The sequence below is a fragment of the Schistocerca serialis genome, chromosome 4 (assembly GCF_023864345.2).
Source record: "Schistocerca serialis cubense isolate TAMUIC-IGC-003099 chromosome 4, iqSchSeri2.2, whole genome shotgun sequence".
NCBI classification, from domain to species: domain Eukaryota; kingdom Metazoa; phylum Arthropoda; class Insecta; order Orthoptera; family Acrididae; genus Schistocerca; species Schistocerca serialis.
Window position 1 is genome coordinate 485,424,510 of NC_064641.1, and position 10,655 is coordinate 485,435,164.

General features: G+C 43.6%; 1 protein-coding gene across 1 annotated transcript; it reads right to left on the reverse strand.

The window, feature by feature from the left end:
* Positions 1–367: 367 nt before the first annotated feature.
* On the reverse strand, positions 368–10,069 carry LOC126475188 (cuticle protein 63-like). Its single transcript, XM_050102830.1, has 2 exons — positions 10,037–10,069; positions 368–707 (listed from the first exon to the last, which is right to left on the reverse strand). Exons 1-2 carry the CDS (start codon positions 10,046–10,048, stop codon positions 432–434), a joined length of 288 nt encoding a protein of 95 aa, XP_049958787.1. The 5' UTR covers positions 10,049–10,069; the 3' UTR covers positions 368–431.
* Positions 10,070–10,655: the final 586 nt, after the last annotated feature.

Consider the following 10,655-nt stretch of genomic DNA (forward strand, 5'->3'; position numbering starts at 1 on the left):
ATCAAGTAATGGAAATAAACTGAAATGCTGAGAAAATAATGCTAACAATCAATTATTGCGTAAAACTGTCCATTGTTGTAGTTGTTTATTCTATTTCACGAGTCGAAATATTGCATTTGCATTCAAAGGGGAGGAGGGCTGCTTTTAACTGTTCCATCCAGTAGTTTGTCACAGACAAATGTTAGAATTTAGTGTACGCATTTGCTGTGAGTGTGTTGTGTGTGCGAGATGTGAATGCATACCACAGTTCTATTTACAAAGTAAAATACCTTGTGAGAGGTATTACAAGAAGGTTTTCACAGCGGACACAGTTAAGTGCAACTATGGGAAATGTGAGGTTGATTAGTACAAAAATGAAAAATGCAACTGATATATGAAAGTCGTGTCATTTATTTACGTACAAGATGCAATCTGTCTTCAGCAAGGTTTTACTAATGTATCTTGAGGATAGGCGCTGCGGCGGCATAGGCCACCGGAGCAGCGATGGCAGGGGCAGCAACAGCGAGCGGGGCCGCAGGCAGAGCGGGAGCCACAGCCACAGCGGGGGCGGCAGCGATGGCGGGGGCGGCCAAGGCCACGGGTGCGGCGATGGCGGGGGCGGCGATGGCAGCAGGCGCGATTGCAGGGGCGGCGATGGCTGCCGGCGCGATGGCTGCGCCTCGCAGGAAGCCGGCCGACGCGGCGGCGAACAGCAGTGGCAGGATCACCTGCGAGCAAACGGCACACGTCTGCGCAATGTCGACTGAGGCAAAGCTACTTGTTTCTTAGAGCTGACGGCGTTTCATGACATTTCTACAGGTAGCGTAGTAAGTTGTTGCATTATGTTCATAGACGTTTTGTATTGCAGGTTGGTATTTCAGTTGCCATGGGTTTATTTATCGATTATCATTTTTTATTTGTAGTTCATTGTTGCTGTTTTTTTGTCATTTTGTCATCTAGAAATAGTGGGTGGAGGTGTGGACGCCAGAAAATGGAGTGACACGTGGCAGAATCGGAACATTTCCGCATATCCTTCTGTTTGAGTTCAGTAGAAGAATGACAGAAGCGAAGGCAGCCAGAAACATTTGCGCCGTGTATGAGGATAATGCCATTGGACAGAGCACGGCAAGAAAATGCTTTTTTTTCGTTTTAGGGAGGATCGTTTTGACATTAGTGACCCTCCACGTACAGGAAGACTTATAGGGTTTGATGAGGATCGTTTAACCGCATTAATCCACAATTGTCTAGTGGCAATTGTAATGAAATAGGCTGTATGGGTTCTGCATGTTCACACAAAAATCAGCGGTTAGCCATATGTGCATTCTGTTTGCTCGTCATGAACTGACTCGTGAACAATGCTGACCATTCCTATCCTGTATAGCTTCTGATGACGGGAAATAATGTCTTCATGCTAACATACGGTAAAGAAAGGAATGGTTGAGCCCAAACAAAGCAACAACTACCCGTACTACGAAATGATTCCTCGAGCTGTAACCATCACTGCTGACACTTATTGTTATCAAGTGAGACGTTTTGCAGACGCAATTCGAGGACAACGACCAAGAAGACTGCGTGAAGAGATACTAATCCACGATAATGCCAGCCCCCATTCTGCTAGTCTGACAAAAAAACACCATACATAAGTTGGTTTGGTAACTCATTCCACACCCACCTTATTCTCCTGATCTTTCGCCCTCAGATTTTCACCTTTCCCCCTCTCTATCGAACAACCTTCAAGGAACTTCCTTTCCGGATGAAAATGCCATACGAACTTGGTTCGACGAATTTTTCGCCTCAAAATCATATGATTTCTACAACTGCGAAATCGAAAACTTTCCCCATCTTTGGCAGACTTTTGTAAATAGTGAAGGAGAATATATTGTTGATGACTAAAGCCTCTGTTATGCGCATCTTGTGGGAAAACGCTACGAACTTCTGAATCAACCCAATATGATTGCCTTTGGCAGACTCGATACGTAATGAAGATATTACTTCAGCAGCAAACCACGTTTATTTCAGGCGATCGATACATTCTGGTCAAGAACGATATTGGGAAATATCTTTACTTTTTCCATGTTGGAATGACTCCGTGAGTTCTACATATGCATCTGTACTGCATAAGGTGCCTTTCGGTATGTGGCGGCGGGTATCTCTGACACCTTATCTTCTCCCCCCCCCCTTTCATGTACATTTACAAATGGCGTATGGAAAGAATTACATTCTGTACAGCTCCATGTGAGCTCCAATTTTTTTTTTATCGTAATGATCCCTTCGCGACGCTTATGTGAGGGGAAGTTACATGTTTACATGTTGTCCGACGTTTCGCGGAAGTACGCTCTCGGAATTTCAATAGTAAGCTTCAAATGGCCACCGCGGCCGGCTCAACAGTAAGCCTTCCGTGTCGAACAACCGTTCTCCTGTAGCATCTCCCACTGGAGTTCATTGATCATCTCCGTAACGGTCTTGCGCTGACTAAACTATCCTGTGACGATATTTGCCACACCTCTTTAGATCTTCTCTATCTCTTCTGTTAACCCTACTTGGTGGGGGTCCGATATTGATGAACAACACTCAAGAATCTACAGAAGACGTATTTTGTGAGCTACTTGTTACACTAACGAATTACATTTTCTCAAGATTCTCCCAGCAAATCTCAGCGTGGCATCTGCTTTTCCTACTATATGTTTTATATGCCTGTTTCGCCGTAGTCTCCTTCAGGTGCTGGAGCCTTGGTATTATACCGTAGTTACCTACAGTGTAATCGAAAAATTGTTTATCTCTTCGCCTGTTTATGTGGACTACGTTACATTTATAGAAATTCTTGTGAATAGTAATGGTCAGCGAATTATCGCTGAGCAATTATTTACTGGCGCTGTTTATTCAGAAACCACTCTTCGTTTCATCACCAGATTGCAAGTTATTCATTTGTTTTCCATTAGTGTTTCCTGACGTTCTTCAAGAGTTATGTCACATACAACACTAATGTTGGGAAGTTGTTTACAGACATTAGTTGTCTCCAGCCTGCAGTGTGTTTTGTCGTACTACAGCATGTCTGATAAGAATAGCGACTGAAGTCACTGTAACAAATTTGCTGAAGATTATGTACAGTGGGTTAATATTCAATTCCTTGGATATGTGCTAGTAGCACTTTATGCAGGAAGATTATAATGAAGCCAGGGGAAGCCAAATTTTGGTTGAAGATACTGGGAAAGTTGTTTTAGCAGCGGCCCGTTCACATTTAGCTCAAAATGGCTCAAATGGCTCTGAGCACTATGCGACTTAACATCTGAGGTCATCAGTCACCTAGAACTTAGAACTAATTAAACCTAACTAACTTAAGGACATCACACCCATCCATGCCCGAGGCAGGATTCGAACCTGCGACCGTAGCGGTCGCTCGGTTCCAGACTGTAGCGCCTAGAACCGCACGGCCACTCCGGCCGGCTCACATTTAGCAAAGCGAGATTGGACACATGGTGATGTAACGATGATCTTTGTTTGGACCCAGTAGACATGAAGCCTCAAATGTTCAAATAATTCGGCATAAATTTTACCGTTTATTATTTATTCAGCAGTTACATATTACTTGTTGACAGCACCTTTTGCGTTAAAGTAAACCATAAGCAACAGATCAGTTCATGATTTGGTCATGCCGTCTGTTTTCGGTCGAGGAGTAAAGCTTAGGTGTCAGAGTAGTACCTTTTGATTTCTGATTTTTTATTCTAAAATCTAAGTTTCATCGGCGGTTACCAGTCTGTATAAAAAAGAATCCAATAATTTGTGGCAAATCGTAACATGATTTGCTCCTGCTCCCTAGACAAAATCTTTCTTCACCTTCTTCGCTCTCATCAACGGCGTCTACAAATCATTATACATATTCGTTTTCACTAGAAGTGCTGTCTTGTGATATCAAATGTACGCCTATCAAGCGATCACAGTACATAAGTTTTCACACTTTTTTCCCGGGGATGGATCGTTGTTCGACGTACATCATTCAGCTTCCACGTTTCCCTGGTCATCTTTGAATTTTTTTTATGCTAACGCCTCATCGCTGTATGACTCACAAATCCTGTCAAAAGTCCACGTAACGGATTGGTTCATTTTGAAGCAAATTTTACGGCACAATGTTGATCAATAGTTACCCGCCAGGTTAGCCGAGGGTGCTAATGTGCTGTTTGCTAGACTCGGGTAGACGGGCCAGCCCCGGACTGAATCCAGCCTGTATGTGGTTTTGAGGCGATTTTCCACATCCCACTAGGTGAATACCGGGCTGGTCCCCATGTCCCGTCCCAGAAACACGACTCGCAGACACTTGAAAACGTTCGCACTATTTCGTGGGTTACACTAGATGCAGACAGATAGGCTACACTAATTACATCGCGGAGGATTCGAGGTGGCGACAGGAATGGCATCCGGCCACACTCCGATACTGACATCGCCAAATCAATTGTAACACGTACGACCCGCGTTGTAGTGGGACAAAGGCCCAGGGAAATGATGAATGTACCTCAATTCTGGACGATAGCAGTAGACGCACTTTTACTTCAGACTTGACCTCCAGGAATTTGGAGGCAATTGAGTACTCTCTTCTACAATCTGTACAGCGAGCCAAGAGCCCCCACAGCTGCCAGCGATTTCATCAACTTCCAACCGCGAAAGGCGAAAGGGCCTGGCATTACCAAAGCAACATTATCGAAAACAATATCACTTATTAGCTGTGACAGCAATGAGGCGTTACTATACGCAGGTATACAAAATCGTCTTAGGTGAGTGGTTGTAGTGATATGCGAAGCAAGCAGGCTAATCCCATAGTAACTGTCGGGACTCTTCTATCTCCGTATGGCCTATGTATTATGTGACATTCATTACCATTGATCCCACGTTCGGAGACCGTCCTTCGTACGTTCCATTGCCCAGAAAAAACGTTTCGTTACTTACTGGACATATCCTGTACGCTAGATAAAGAAAAGCCCTCCTTCCTCGCTACAGCACAAGCCACCTGGTGTTTGCACGTTTGCTGGCTTATTAGATACTAGCTGACAAACCCCGCATTGCCCGGGTATACATTTCGCCAGTTTTGTCTTGGAAAAAAAAAACAAAAAATAAACCGTGCTTCTAGTGTAGAATCGAAAACATTACATTTCCATGTATTTGCGACAACACCTCCGAAATTGTGAAACATCGTACAAACAATATGCATACTGTACACATGAATATAGACAGCCCGTATGGCAAGGCTTCATCTAAGCTCTATAGACGAATGTAGTTTCCACTTGCGCTTCGCAGCTGAAAGATGTAGAAAGCACTGACAAGTGCCAGAGATCTCCTTAAGTTGACTTAACTGCACTGGTGCCTTATTAGCAAAGAACAAATGTATTAAAACTTCATGCACGTTGCAGCACTTTTTCACGCATCTCATTGTTTATGACTTCTCTCTATGTCATACAATGGTATAATGTAGTGGCGACATTCAGCGGCATATGTGGGTACTGTCTGAGAAATTTATTGCGAACATAGTTGCACAAAAGTAATAAACGTCATGCATGATGTGGCAGTTTTTCGCGCATCTCGTTATTGATGACGTTGTATCTCCTCGACTACGATAGGCAGATGGTTCTTATCTCCACAGTAATTGTTTCCAGACAGTAACGTGTTTTCGTACTAAGTTTTATTGGAATCGGTCCAGTGTTATAAGGGGCGATGTGGAACACACACGCTTACATACAGACATACATACATCCATATGTATGGATTTATGTATAAATGCCTGTCCACATTAGCTCTTTTTTGTTGTAATACATGGTAGGTATCCCTCACATCTGCAGAAAAACCTAATGTTTCACCTAATTTTGATGTGAAAAAATTAATAACTCTCGTTTTTCCTCTTCACACTTTCATGTTCACAATAAGTAAAGCCAAACCTCTTTCAATCCGCTTGCTCGTGCATATGATGGTTTGAAATAACCACATGACGAGAAGAATCGAAAGATATTGGTGATAAATCGCAGATATTTTCTTGAAATAATCTATTTACTGTTCTCGGGGTCCATTCTCGGTTAATACCTGTCCAGGTACTAGTGCGGTGTCGTTCTAACCACGTTTTTATTTTCAGGAATGGCGACGCCCGCTAGTAAAATTTGTGGCGACGACTGCTGTGTTTTAACTCTCTGCTCTCACAACCCTCTTCATAGCGGTTCTATTACCATCACTGCACGCGCTACGCTGCCTTCTTGATCAGGAGCAGATTCAGTGGCTATAGATTTTTGCAGTAACAAACAATCGATGGCATATTGATCTTCATCGTTTGGCTGTAAATCGTAAGAACTTCTAACCAGTCTTTAACAAAAATTATCGAGAAGTATGACGGAAACTGTCGTTAAACTTAGTTGGAAAGCTTTCGTTCAAATAAAAATATAATTCCGTAGCTGAAAGACAATAAAAAAGTATGAATTGGTGTTGTTATATTTAGATATTTCGGCTTTTTGCTTAGCAAGATGTGAATATCTATGAAAATGGAATTGATATATGCTATTAATCTCTCTCCCTCTCTCTTTACGTTAGTGGCTTTTGTTTGTTTTCATTTGGTCAACGATTAATTGTGAGTTCGTTTTGATTATAAGCGTGGCAATACGGAAACAATAATAATGAATTCATTTGGACCCAGGCAATAATGTCGTAGTGAAATACGAATCTTAAACACCATTATATTTGCTGAGAACTGATAAGTAATTGGGAAAATAGTTCGTCGGTGTGATCAAGTGCTGTGGTAAAGCACTGCTCTTCGGCATAACATAGCAAATGTTTTTGTGATTTATCGTTAAAGAGAGTACCTTCATCTTAATGCGTACGAAGTCTGATATCTGAGAAGTGAAACCGATTTTTCATTTGCAGAATCGTATAAGTTTAAGATCGTTATCATTTTGCTATTTAACCCGCTAAACGGGTAACAACCATTTACTGGAATGTTCTGTTGTACTACATTGCCGCTGCTCGCCTATATGATCCGCCTCTGCCTGAGCTGCAATTAGAGCAGATGTATATTTCAAACGAAACTTACAAAGATATTTTAATAGGGGAGATTGCAAACTCCAAAGGGGATTCAAGTCAGTAACGAATTCCGTTAAAAACTATAATTATTTATTTTAATGATTCAGGGATTGTCAATTTGTCACTGTTTTCTCTTACGCTATTTTCTTCTTTTGAGGTATTAAAAGCAAATTGCTCACCAAATATACAGGATGAGTTTGTTAAACGAGGACAACCTACGGGAACTGGTCCCTTAGAGGATGAGAAGCAAAGGGCATGTGGACATACGACTGCAATTGCGTTCCAAGGGAGGCGCACCCACTTGAAGATAGAGATAAAAGATCTCAGTATCAGCGCCAGACAGGTAGTTCATCAGAATGAGGTAACTCAGACGATCTTGTGAAATATTTTCAACGGTTCGCCCATAGGCCAAGGTGATGAGATTGGTGTCATGCATCCTATTCACAGATTATTGGTTTTGGTTTTGTTTTGCTTTAGGGCGCAAAAAGCAACTGGGCTTATGCGCGCCCAAGTCAACACTATAGAACACGAAGACAGAGAGTTGAAAAATGGCTATACGTCAATCCCAATTGACATAATAGAAAACAGCTAAAAACAGGCACGTGGAACAAGGGCTATAAAAAGACACCATACAGAAACGAAGGTCCAAAACTAAAAATTAAATGGCCTTCGCCATATTACTTTGTCGGATAAAAAGTAGAACGCAGTCGACAGCCTGCGCGTCATTTGCTAAAACGGCCGATAGCTCAGACGGCAAACCCAAGCGGGAATGTAAACGGTTAAAAATGGGCAGTCTGTCAGGAAGTGGCGAACAGTTAAAACGTGGGCGCAATGTGTACAAAGTGGTGGGGTAGCGCCACTTATCAAATGACGATGGCTTAAAAGGCAGTGCCCAATACGCAGCCGACTTAAAATGACCTCCTCCCGGCGGGAGGGCCGAGAGGAGGCCATCCAAGCCACTGGGGGACGCTTAATAAGCCGGAGTTTATTCCCGTGAAGCGAGAACCATTGGCGATGCCAAAGGGACACCACCTCCTGACAGAGGGCAACACAGGGATCATCCGAGGGAATATAGGAACTCTCGGGCTGTGGTACGAGGACTGCAGCCTTGGCAGCAGCGTCAGCAGCCTCAATTCCTGGCAGACCGACATGACCAGGAACCCACATAAACATCACACTGGCTCCACCAAGAGTGAGCAAGTGACAGTTTTCCTGGACCCGCTGCACTAAGGGATGGGCGGTGTACAGCGCACATAGACTTTTAAGGGCGCTGAGCGAGTCTGAGCAGAGGGCACAATTGAAAAGGCTTTGTCGCCGTGTGTACTCTGTGGCCTGATACAGGACGAAGAGCTCGGCTGTAAATACTGAGCAGCGTGCTGGAAGCATATATCGAAAGACACGGGTGCCAATGACGAAGGCGCACCCGACCCCAGGGTCAGTCCGAGAGCCATCAGTGCATATAGAGGCTACCTTCAAGAGGGACGGCATCGTCTAACTTAACAACACCCACATGTGGACTGAAGAGAATCCTCATGATATAGTGACATCAGATTAACAGTACTGGTTCGGCCACAGTATGTGGCCAGGGATTATTGGCGACCGCCTCTTGGGACCAGTCATCCTTCCACAGCGTTTCACAGTGGAGGCAAATCTGCACTTCCTGCGGTTGACCCTGCCTCCCCCACTGGAAGTCGCGTTGTTGGTGGTACGAAGAGCGTCTTTATGTGTCACTACACAACAGTACTCCAATTATCTGCCTTCTTGGTCCTGAAGCCAAAACACTATTACAGAGTGGATTTACCCACTTCCCTGGTGTGTTCTCACGTGTGATGTCAATCACCGAAATCTACACTGTCAAAGATCCTTTATCTCCACGTTCAAGTGGATGTAGATCCATCGGAAGGCGTTTCCAACCATATGTCCATATGACCTTTATTGATATTTATCGTCTCAGGGATCGTTTCCAGCAGTTTATCCCCATTTAGCAAAATCATCCTGTATAATACACACAAACAAAGGAGAAGCCACGCTTGTGATATTTGAAAATTACGTAGCTTCCAACTAAGGGATCTGCTCGGAATGGAAAATCACGACAGAGTATGTCCGCCGTTTTGCAATAGATGACAGTAGCGGCACGTGCTGGTACAATTGGTAGGTCGTAAGCGTCATACAATAAGCTTAGGCATTTGTAAACATAGCGTCATCAGCATATTAGTCGACTTGTGATTGCATTATAAAGTTATTCTCGTTTGAATATATCAACTTACGAGCACAATCCTTGTCACTTGCGAGAAGCTTTAAGTTTCCGCTTTCACATGAAGAGAGCTCCAGCTGAGCCTCATAGAATGCTGGGTAGGCTTATGATGAGGTACATATTAGTGAAAGAACGTGCAGGGAATAGTTTGAACGCTCCATGAACGGTGCCACTGACCTAGTAGACCGGCATGGCAATGGGAGCGAGAAGGAAACCGACGGAAACAATCACAGGAGATCGTTATCAAAATAAGTTGACGTGCTTGAGCCGAACACTGAAAGACAAAAGGCCACAATACGCTATAAATATGGAAAGGTGATTTTGCTGCATGACGATGCTCGACACCATGTCGCAAAACCTGCCAAAACATACTTAAAAACGTTGAAATGGGAAGTCCTAGCCCACCTGCAGTATTCTCCAAACACTGGTCGCTGCGACTACCACCTTTTTTCGAACAATGGTACACGGCCTGGCTGACCAACACCTACGGTCATATGAAAGAGTGTAAAATTGGATCAGTTTATGGATCGCCTCCAAAGACGCCCAGTTCTTTCGCCACGGGATTTGTATGCTCCCGGAAAGATGGGACAAAATAGTGGCCAGTGATGACCAATACTTTGAATCGTAAATTTTTTCTAAGTTTTTCAGAACAAAGCCTCGAAGTTCGATAAAAAGCGACGGAAAAGATGTGGTCCCAATTGCAGGACTGCGTCTTTAGCTTACTGGTCTCTAATTGGAAAAATTGAAGCTACTTACGAGCTTGTACATGCTGTGTGTGTGTTGCGTCGGCGGTGCTGACTGGTACAGAGTCCACGGGTCCAGGGTTTATATACCTTTCGAGCCACACCCAACGTCCCTCACAATGGCCTCGCTCCTCTCGTGGTGTCCTGTGCACAGGTTCTACTAGGCGCTCTACCGCTCCTACGTTGTTAGATAAGAGCCGTCACTGCTGCAGACTACATTAACTTTCATGCTGTATCCGTGCCAACGGATCAACGATGGCCAGTAACTCGTTACGTTCTGATTCGGGTATAATATACGTTAAACGAGTCTGTGAGCTATTCATCCACGAAAGATGAAGAATCTTCAGGAAATTTTGTCCTTCACAAATTTTCATAATCCTGTTTAAATCCAATCTCTAAGAAGGAGCCGTGAAAAACTGTCTCCAACCCTTCGATTTAACGAGATAAATAAACCATTAGAAAACACATACCGAGACGACTTATGGACATCTCAGGTCCTCCAAGTTTATCTGTAAAAAGAAATCCCAGCTGACAGATCGAAGTCTCGATTGCGTTGGCGATAGTACTTCAGTAACTACTCGATAAAAAAATAGTTGCCATCAAGATAAGCCAAGGGTTTGGACAAAATAACG